The sequence below is a fragment of the Palaemon carinicauda genome, chromosome 27 (genome assembly GCF_036898095.1).
Source record: "Palaemon carinicauda isolate YSFRI2023 chromosome 27, ASM3689809v2, whole genome shotgun sequence".
Taxonomy (NCBI): domain Eukaryota; kingdom Metazoa; phylum Arthropoda; class Malacostraca; order Decapoda; family Palaemonidae; genus Palaemon; species Palaemon carinicauda.
The window spans coordinates 1,136,053-1,147,655 of NC_090751.1; the positions used below are offsets into that span (position 1 = coordinate 1,136,053).

At 37.1% G+C, this 11,603-nt stretch overlaps 1 protein-coding gene across 1 annotated transcript in view; it reads left to right on the forward strand.

The window, feature by feature from the left end:
* The window catches only part of LOC137620457 (uncharacterized), a 15,432-nt gene extending 5,973 nt beyond the window's left edge, over positions 1–9,459 (forward strand). The window contains exon 2 of the mRNA XM_068350615.1: positions 8,603–9,459. Coding sequence (XP_068206716.1) covers positions 8,603–9,459 — 857 coding nt within the window. The remainder of the gene's footprint in view (positions 1–8,602) is intronic.
* The last annotated feature ends 2,144 nt before the right edge of the window (positions 9,460–11,603 follow it).

Sequence of the window (11,603 nt, forward strand, 5' to 3'; positions counted from 1 at the left end):
TTGAACTAATCTCTCTTGGGGAGTGCGAAGAGCATGACCAAACTATCTCCATCTACCCCTCATTATTATTATCATCATCATCTCCCCCTACGCCTATTGACGCAAAGGGCCTCGGTTAGATTTCACCAGGCGTCTCTATCTCGAGCCTTTCATGCAATACTTCATTTATCATCTCATACTTCGCGCTTCATAGTCCTCAGCCATGTAGGCATGGGTCTTCTAACTCTTCTAGTGCCTTGTGGAGCCCAGCTGAACGTTTGGTTACTAATCTCTCTTGTGGAGTTCGAAAAGAATGCCCAAACCATCTCCATCTACCCCTCATTATTATTATTATTATTATTATTATTACTATTATTATTATTATCATCTTCCCCTACGCCTATTAACGCAAAAGGCCTCTGTTAGATTTCGCCAGTCGTCTCTATCTTGAGCCTTTCATTCAATACTTCTCCATTTATCATCTCCTACTTCGCGCTTCATAGTCCTCAGCTATGTAGGCCTGGGTCTTCCAACTCTTCTAGTGCCTTGTGGTGCCCAGCTGAACGTTTGGTGACTAATCTCTCTTGGGGAGTGCAATTTCAATATCAAAGGGTTGTTAATTATCAACAGAAAGACCTTCAATTATGAAAATCTAATCATTCAAGGCTGAAGTCACTGTGGTCAATTATAATGTGTTACATAAGTAATCCTTTACTGTTTACCCTACATCGTTTGATAAAAAAAAAATAATAAATACGTTGGATATTATCTAACAGAAGGGCGAATCTGTTTATTTTTTCCAATTCATTTGATAAACAAAAATAATAAATATGAAGTCTTGATATTATCAAATATAAGAGCGAAAAATAAGTTAATCAAATCAATGTAATTATTTTCTTATCACATCAATATAAACAATAACGAAATAACACTGATATTTACATTCATAATATACTATGACTTTTACGCTTACTACAATTTACTACAAGTTCATTCATAAAATCCCCAAGTCAAGGATATTTGAAGTAACGTTTAAAACGAAAGGGGGGGGGGGGTCTACATTCTTTGCAAAATGTGTAAGAAGACAAAACTTGCAGAAAAAACAGTAAAATAAACATGTAAACAAAATTCGTACTCAAATGGAAAAACTATGCAAGGAGAAGATGTATAAATTGGGCAGTGGGTAGTTCATTTTCTTGCTAATTCAAATCAATATTTATAAAAATAACCACGACCTTGAAGACTCTCTCTCTCTCTCTCTCTCTCTCTCTCTCTCTCTCTCTCTCTCGAAACATTTTTGTTGAATTCGTGTAAAAAACGTATTTCCTTATCATGACAGATCTCTCTCTCTCTCTCTCTCTCTCTCTCTCTCTCTCTCTCTCTCTCAACATTTTTGTTGAATTCGTGTAAAAAACGTATTTCCTTATCATGACAGATCTCTCTCTCTCTCTCTCTCTCTCTCTCTCTCTCTCAACATTCCCTCGTTGAATTCGTGTAAAAACCGTATTTCTTTATCATGACAGATCTCTCTCTCTCTCTCTCTCTCTCTCTCTCTCTCTCTCTCTCAAGAACTCGTGTAAAAAAACCTATTTCTCTATCATGAAAGATCACTCAATAGTTAATTCTTTAATTTAAAACCTTGAAATATAAATAAAAATACAGAAACGTCGCTGAATAACGTAAAAAAAGATAATAGTAAGCGGACATTAACTTCTACTTTCCAATTTTTATATAAAATTTAATAACACAAGTGAGTTAAAAAAAAACACTCCAAAGAAAAAAAAAGCGAACTTTACATAGCATCCGAAAGCACTTTACAAAACCACGCTCCCCCCGAAGCTAACCCGCTCGAACAATAGCTGCTCACCGCTACTCGAAAAACATCCACTTCGCCTCACAACATTTTAAACAACACTCGTAGCCACCCGGCTAACATCCCAACATACACACCGATGCTTATACTCACATTTGCCATGCTGACGAAAGAGCGACAGGGGCTTTAGTAACCGAAACAGGGCGTTAAAAGTCCTCAGGTTCGTCCGTGAATAGGTCAGCGGGTAAGGTGAAGCACAACACTGAACAAGAGAATAAGGAGAGGCTATACACACACACTCCGGCTACTCGCTTCTCCGCCTGCCATTGATCCGAGCGGACTCATTGCTCGCTACTCACCATAGAAAACGGAAGTTCGTGAGCTAGCTAGCTCCTTGAAAGATAAGGTAATGAGAAGAACGATATCTACACACGAATTTTCAAACTGAGAACTGTACAGTTGAATCCTCCACACACAAGCTCACTTCAGTTCATCCTTTCAGTTAAATATACTGAAAAATTATCTCAGTTTAACTGTTCACTTGTATTTAAACTGATGAACTGAGATATTAAGATGCCCACACACGTGCAGTTTCAACTGACAGTTATAAATGAACAGTTCTAACTGTCAGTTAAAACTGCACATGTGTGGCCGGCCTAATACAAATACCTACACACGTGCAGTTTCAACTGACATTTATAAATGCACAGTTGTAACTGTCAGTTAAAACTGTACGTGTGTGGCCGGCCTAATACTGAGATAGCCACACACGTGTAGTTTCAACTGACATTTATAAATGAACAGTTGTAACTGTCAGTTAAAACTGCACGTGTGTGGGCGGTCTAATACTGAGATACCCACACAAGTGCAATTTCAACTGACAATTATAAATGAACAGTTCTGTCAGTTAAAACTGCACGTGTGTGGCCGGCCTAATACTGAGATACCCACACACGAGCAGTTTCAACTGACAGTTATAAATGCACAGTTGCAACTGTCAGTTAAAACTGCACGTGTGTGGCCGGCCTAATACTGAGATACCCACATACGTGCAGTTTCAACTGACAGTTATAAATGCACAGTTGTAACTGTCAGTTAAAACTGCACGTGTGTGGCCGGCCTAATACTGACATACCCACACACTTGCAGTTTCAACTGACAGTTATAAATGAACAGTTGTAACTGTCAGTTAAAACTGCACGTGTCTGACCGGCCTAATACTGAGATACCCACACACGTGGTTTCAACTGACAGTTATAAATGAACAGTTGTAACTGTCAGTTAAAACTGCACGTGTGTGGCCGGCCTAATACTGAGATGCCCACACACGTGCAGTTTCAACTGACAGTTATAAATGAACAGTTGTAACTCTCAGTTAAAACTGCACGTGTGTGGCCGGCCTAATACTGACATACCCACACACGTGCAGTTTCAACTGACAGTTATAAAGGAACAGCTGTAACTGTCTGTTAAAACTGCACGTGTGTGGCCGGCCTAATACTGAGATACCCACATACGTGCAGTTTCAACTGACAGTTATAAATGAACAGTTGTAACTGTCAGTTAAAACTGCACGTGTGTGGCCGGCCTAATACTGACATACCCACACACGTGCAGTTTCAACTGACAGTTATAAAGGAACAGCTGTAACTGTCTGTTAAAACTGCACGTGTGTGGCCGGCCTAATACTGAGATACCCACACACGTGCAGTTTCAACTGACAGTTATAAAGGAACAGCTGTAACTGTCTGTTAAAACTGCACGTGTGTGGCCGGCCTAATACTGACATACCCACACACGTGCAGTTTCAACTGACAGTTATAAAGGAACAGCTGTAACTGTCTGTTAAAACTGCACGTGTGTGGCCGGCCTAATACTGAGATACCCACATACGTGCAGTTTCAACTGACAGTTATAAATGAACAGTTGTAACTGTCAGTTAAAACTGCTCGTGTGTGGCCGGCCTAATACTGAGATACCCACACACGTGCAGTTTCAACTGACAGTTATAAAGGAACAGCTGTAACTGTCTGTTAAAACTGCACGTGTGTGGCCGGCCTAATACTGAGATACCCACACACGTGCAGTTTCAACTGACAGTTATAAAGGAACAGCTGTAACTGTCTGTTAAAACTGCACGTGTGTGGCCGGCCTAATACTGAGATACCCACATACGTGCAGTTTCAACTGACAGTTATAAATGAACAGTTGTAACTCTCAGTTAAAACTGCACGTGTGTGGCCGGCCTAATACTGAGATATCCACACACGTGCAATTTCAACTGACAGTTATAAACGAACAGTTGTAACTGTCAGTTAAAACTGCACATGTGGCCGGCCTAATACTGAGATACCCACACACGTGCAGTTTCAACTGACAGTTATAAACGAACAGTTGTAACTGTCAGTTAAAACTGCACATGTGGCCGGCCTAATACTGAGATACCCACATACGTGCAGTTTCAACTGACAGTTATAAAGGAACAGCTGTAACTGTCTGTTAAAACTGCACGTGTGTGGCCGGCCTAATACTGAGATACCCACACACGTGCAATTTCAACTGACAGTTATAAACGAACAGTTGTAACTGTCAGTTAAAACTGCACGTGTGTGGCCGGCCTAAGACTGAGATACCCACACAAGTGCAGTTCCAACTGACAGTTATAAATGAACAGTTGTAACTGTCAGTTAAAACTGCACGTGTGTGGCCGGCCTAAGACTGACATATCCACACACGTGCAGTTTCAACTGACAGTTATAAACGAACAGTTGTAACTGTCAGTTAAAACTGCACGTGTGTGGCCGGCCTAATACTGAGAAACCCACACACGTGCAATTTCAACTGACAGATATAAATGAACAGCTGTAACTGTTAGTTAAAACTGCAAGTGTCTGACCGGCCTAATACTGAGATACCCACACAAGTGCAGCTTCAACTGACAGTTATAAACGAACAGTTGTAACTCTCAGTTAAAACTGCACGTGTGTGGCCGGCCTAATACTGAGATACCCACACACGTGCAGTTTCAAATGACAGTTATAAATGAACAGTTGTAACTGTCTTTAGTTTCATATAATAAAAGAAATACTTTCAAAACAGCAGTAACAGTCTGAGCCAGCTGATGATTTTATAGTTTTATTTCGCTTCATATTAATAAAATTTGACATTTTTACGGTCACTTCATATAATAAAAACATAAAAAAAAACAATATATATTTCAATTTTGACAATTTGGTAAAGAACTTACAATACGTCAACACGTTTCTACATTTTTTTTCGTCCATGAGAAAAAAAAATTCTTTAAATCATAAAAGTTTTATTGTTAAATTCATTATTCGCCTACAAATAAAGTGAACCACAACGTAGGGAAATTGTAACGAAATTAATATTATTACAGGCTAAGCTACAACCCTAGTTGGAAAAGCAAGATACTATAAGCCCTATGGCTCCAGCAGGGAAAAGAAACCCAGTGAGGAAAGGAAACAAGGAAATAAACAAACTACAAGACAAAAAACAAAACACAAACCAATTAAATAAAAATGGCCTTCGGATATTATATTATTATTATCATAATTATTATTATTATTAATTTCTAAGCCACAACCCTCCCTGGAAAATCAAAATGCTATAAGCCCATTGGCCCCAACAGAGAAAATAGCCCAGTGAGGAAAGAAAACAAGGAAAAATAAAATATCTTAGGAACAATAACATTAAAATAAATATTTCCTGTATAAACTATAAAAGCTTTAACAAAACAACAGGAACAAGAAATTAGATAGAATAGTGTGCCTAAGTGTACCCTCAAGCAAGAGAACTCTAACCCAAGACAGTGGAAGACCATGGTACAGAGGCTATGGCACTACCCAAGACTAGAGAACAATGGTTTGATTTGGAGTGTCCTTCTCCTAGAAGAGCTGCTTACCATAGCTAAAGAGTCTCTTCTAACCTTACCAAGAGGGAAGTGGTCACTGAACAATTACAGTGCAGTAACCCCCTTGGGTGAAGAAGAATTGTTTGGTAATCTCAGTGTTGTCAGGTGCATGAGGACAGAGGAGAATGTGGAAAGAATAGGCCAGACTATTCTGTATATGTGTAACCCCCTTGGGTGAAGAAGAATTGTTTGGTAATCTCAGTGTTATCAGGTGTATGAGGACAGAGGAGAATGTGGAAAGAATAGGCCAGACTATTCGGTGTGTGTGTGTGTGTGTGTGTGTAATCAAAGTGAAAATGAACCTTAACCAAAGAGAAGGATCCAATGTAGTACTGTCTGGCCGGTCAAAGGACTTCTCTTCCTAATACTTCCTACACAACACAGAGCAACCTAACACTATCTAGTATTCCTAGTGCAACAGCAGGATTTCCTCCTGAATGGTCTTCCAAGCCCTAGCGCTTGGGCATATGGCCAAATTTCTTTAAATCAAAATTTATAATACAACTAAAATCTCTTATTTCCTATTTTACCTCCTAAAATCATGTGTGAAATCTTTTAAAATCTATTTCATTAAATTATATCACTATTTTTCTCTTAATTTTTTTACTTAATTTAGATTGTAAATACTTGGTTCAGTTCTCTTCTAGGACAAGGACACTCCAAAATCAAACCACTGTTCTCTAGTCTTGGGTAGTGCCATAGCCTCTTTACCATGGTCTTCCCCTGTCTTGGTTAGAATGCAGCTTTGCTGATCATGGTGATACACAAACCCTTTCACCCCGTTAAAGATATCCCGGTATATATATATATATATACATGTATATATATATATATATATATATATATATATATATATATATATATATATATATATATATATATATAATGGTAAAGTAATTGTGACATCAGTTATTCCAAGAGATATTTTCTTAATTTTTATTATCTTTTCTTGTCTCCAGGGCTGTTTTTTTAAAGAAAATATGGAATGTATTAAGGTTATACTCTATTATTTTCCACTTTTACCAAAAACTATTACAGCCAATTACTAACGGCTTACATCAGGGGCATCCCTGCAATTGTTGAAGAAACAGACCGAATGTGTTTCTCAAAAGAACATTTTCAATCAGGAATAACACCTGGAATTTTCAAAGTATTATAGGCCTATATAATTAAGGAGATATTTTCAAAGCAATGATATTAATGATGTGGTGCCACTGTCCTCGACCAATTTACAATCATACCTTGAGTTTTGTAAGAGTTCAACTTCATGCCCCATAATTTGCACCATGCACTAATTCCAACTAGATCTTCAATAAGGGATTCAGCAACCTTAGGTATACATTCAAGATGGAATTGATGTAAGGAGTAGCATCATCTGCACATGCAACCAGCTTGTTTTCTAGGCCAAACCACATGTCATGTGTATATAGTATGAAAAGTAAGGGGCCAAGAACACTACCCAAGGAACACCAGATATCACATAGGTCTACTTTCAGGAGGTGGAATTGATGCAAGGAGTAGCATTATCTGCATATGCAACGAGCTTGTTTTCTAGGCCAAACAACGTGTCATGTGTATACAGTATGAAAAGTAATGAGCCAAGAATACTATCCTAAGGAACACCATATATCATAGAAGTCTACATTCAGTAGATGGAATTGATGCAAAGAGAGTAGCATCATCTGCACATGCAACGAGCTTGTTTTCTAGGCCAAACAACATGTCATGTGTATATAGTATGTAAAGTAATGGGCCAAGAATACTATCCTAAGGAACACCATATATCACATAAGTCTACATTCAGGAGGTGGAATTGATGCAAAGAGTAGCATCATCTGCATATGCAACGAACTTGTTTTCTAGGCCAAACATGTCATGTGTATATAGTATGAAAAGTAAGGGGCCAAGAACACTACCCCCAGGAACACCATATATCACATAGGTCTACATTCAGTAGATGAAATTGATGCAGAGTAGCAACATGAAAGCCATTGTTTATTAACTGAAACAGTCGTCGGCAAAAGTTTAATAAATAGGAAAGCACATTAATAAATTCCGGGGGTTCTTTCAAAACTCCAATCCTGATGACAATAAAAATATACAGAAAATTGGGATAATGTTGCCACAAGTCGTTCACCATTTAAGAAAATTGCCTAAGAGAACAACGATCACCATAAAACATATATTTACACATACACACTTATATACAAGTATGATATTACTTCACATATAAAAACGGTTATATTCCATATGAACCCAAGACTCAGCCTTAGGTTTATAAACTAATATCACGTCAGTCACTAAGAGAAAACAATTTGATATCAAGGAACCGACTAAGAGGAAATCAAACTAATATCAAGGCAGCAACAAAGAAAAAACAAACTCATATCAACGTAGCAACTAGGAGACACCAAACTTGAAGCAATGCCATAACTAGAGAAAAACAAACAAATATCAATGTAATAACTACGAGAAAAAACTAGCATCAAGGCAGCAACTAAGAGCAACTAAACTGATATCAAAGCAGCAACTAAGAGCAACCAAACTGATACTAAAGCAGCAACTAAGAGCAACCAAACTGATATCAAGGCAGCAACTAAGAGCAACCAAACTGATACTAAAGCAGCAACTAAACTGATATCAAAGCAGAAACTAAGAGCAACCAAACTGATACTAAAGCAGCAACTAAGAGCAACCAAACTGATATCAAAGCAGCAACTAAGAGCAACCAAACTGATACCAAACAGCAACTAAGAGTAACCAAACTGATATCAAAGCAGCAACTAAGAGCAACTAAACTGATATCAAAGCAGCAACTAAGTGCAACCAAACTGATATCAAAGCAGCAACTAAGAGCAACTAAACTGATATCAAAGCAGCAACTAAGAGCAACCAAACTGATATCAAAGCAGCATCTAAGAGCAACCAAACTGATATCAAAGCAGCAACTAAGAGCAACCAAACTGATATCAAAGCAGCAACTAAGAGCAACCAAACTGGTATCAAGGCAGCAACTGAGAGCAACCAAACTGATATCAAAGCAGCAACTAAGAGCAACCAAACTGATATCAAAGCAGCAACTAAGAGCAACCAAACTGGTATAAAGGCAGCAACTGAGAGCAACCAAACTGGTATCAAAGCAGCAACAAAGAGCAACCAAACTGATAGTGAAGCAGCAACTAAGAACAACCAAACTGATACTAAAGCAGCAACTAAGAGCAACCAAACTGATACTAAAGCAGCAACTAAGAGCAACCAAACTGATATCAAAGCAGCAACTAAGAGCAACCAAACTGATACTAAAGCAGCAACTAAGAGCAACCAAACTGATATCAAAGCAGCAACTAAGAGCAACCAAACTGATACTAAAGCAGCAACTAAGAGCAACCAAACTGATATCAAGGCAGCAACTGAGAGCAACCAAACTGATATCAAAGCAGCAACTGAGAGCAACCAAACTGATATTAAAGCAGCAACTGAGAGCAACCAAACTGATACTAAAGCAGCAACTAAGAGCAACCAAACTGATACTAAAGCAGCAACTAAGAGCAACCAAACTGATACTAAAGCAGCAACTAAGAGCAACCAAACTGGTATCAAGGCAGCAACTAGGAGCAACCAAACTGATATCAAAGCAGCAACTAAGAGCAACCAAACTGATATCAAAGCAGCAACTAAGAGCAGCCAAGCTACGCAGAACGACATTCCTAGGCCTAATACCAGTAACAAAGCCTAAACACCATAACCCCAATCCCAAAACATGTTTCGAACCGGAAACAAAGTTTCTTTTTTTTTCACATAGGCCTAGTCAAAGGATGGCATATGTGAACGAGTCACCAGCTACTAATATTAATGATTTCCTAGGCCTAGTGCCAGCAACAAAGCCAAAACACCATAAATCCAATCCTAAAACATGTTTCGAACCGGAAACAAAGTTTCTTTTTCACATAGGCCTAGCCAAAGGATGGCATATGTGTACGAGTCACTAGCTACTAATATAAATGATATTTTTTTGGTATATATAACGCAGAAGAGAGGCTAAGAATGCTGAACAAACTTGTAAACAGAGCCACGTGCAAGAAAAAATGGGAACATTTCTATATATAATTGTTAGCAAATGCAGTTTATACATTCTATATAAAACAAATAAATGGAAATTATACCTACAGACAAGCAGGTCCTCGTATACAATAAAATGCTAACGTAATATCTTCGAATTCAACAATAAGCCTACGGTGAAAACGACGCGTGGCCACATGCACTCGACATCTTGCTTTTCCAACTAGGGTTGTAGCTTGGATAGTAATAATAATAATAATAATAATAATACACGAATCCGGACTGTAGACTACTCTCTTTTTCCTCCTCAGATAAGAGATAATAAATCTAATATACCACAACGTCCAAATAAAATATAAAAAATAAAATAGTTAACTTATATCTTATTTATACTTATATAACTTCAAAGTATATTAATATATTTTTAACCTGACATAAGCACATCATCTCTCCAGGTTAACATAAAGACTTAAAATGTCTACATATGTTGACAAGGTGGAAAAAAATGAGTGAAATTTCTCTCAAAATAGGGCCGAAATTTTTATATATATAAGATCTCTCTCTCTCTCTCTCTCTCTCTCTCTCTCTCTCTCTCTCTCTCTCCATTGCCATAAGAAAGATGTCGCGTTATATAAAATATTTCTTGGCTTTTAAATGAATAAACTAGTTAATAGAAAGTGTAAAATACTTATTTGACATCACATCAAACACACAATCAATATAATATTATATATATATATATATATATATATATATATATATATATATATATATATATATATATATATATATATATATATAATTTCCCGTGTATATATAAATAAATTAAACCCACAATTTATGAAAAATATTTATTTTTTCTGAAAAGGAAGGGAGATGGTCCCTTCGAGAGCTCAAAATAAATTTAATTTTTCCAATTGTGGATATATATATATATATATATATATATATATATATATATATATATATATATATATATATATATATATATATATATATGCCTAAAATTTTCGAAGAGACACATCACTCCACAAAATTCCAGATTCCAATTCCCCCCGCTAGGTGGCACTGCGAATCGCAGGTTGCCAGTTTGGCCTTTTTTCCGGCCCAAAAAAAAACTCAAATTTGACCTTTTGTATTTAAATAGGTTGGCCTTTAGTAATATGAAAAAAGCCGGCCCTTAAATACTATATTTTTGACCTTTTTCTATTAATGGGTTGACCTTTTAAAGCCTCTGTTGATTAGAAATTGACCTTTTCTCATTTAGAAAACCTGGCAACCCTGACTGCGATCTCTCACGAGTCACAACACTCCCATAGAAAAGGGAATCGTATGCAGGGTTGCCACTCGTACGATAATTATCGTACATGTACGATTATTTTTGGGGTCTGGTGCGATGTACGATACATACCTTAGGTATATACATATGTGTATGTGTTTTTAATTAGACAATTATACTAAAATACCTTGAAATAAGTCATTTATGTTAGTCCTTAATAATTATTTTGTAAAGTATGTACGATAATTTTGGGTGAAAGCGATAATTTTAAGACTTATGTACGATAATTCAGTGGAAATAATCTGGCACTGCAAACAGGTTTGCCAGTTTGGCCTTTTTTCCGGCCAAAAAAAAAAAACTCAAATTTGACCTTTTGTATTTAAATAGGTTGGCCTTTAGTAATATGAAAAACGCCGGCCCTTAAATACTATATTTTTGACCTTTTTCTATTAATGGGTTGACCTTTTAAAGCCTCTGTTGATTAGAAATTGACCTTTTCTCATTTGCAATACCTGGCAACCCTGGATTCGTATGGGAGGCGT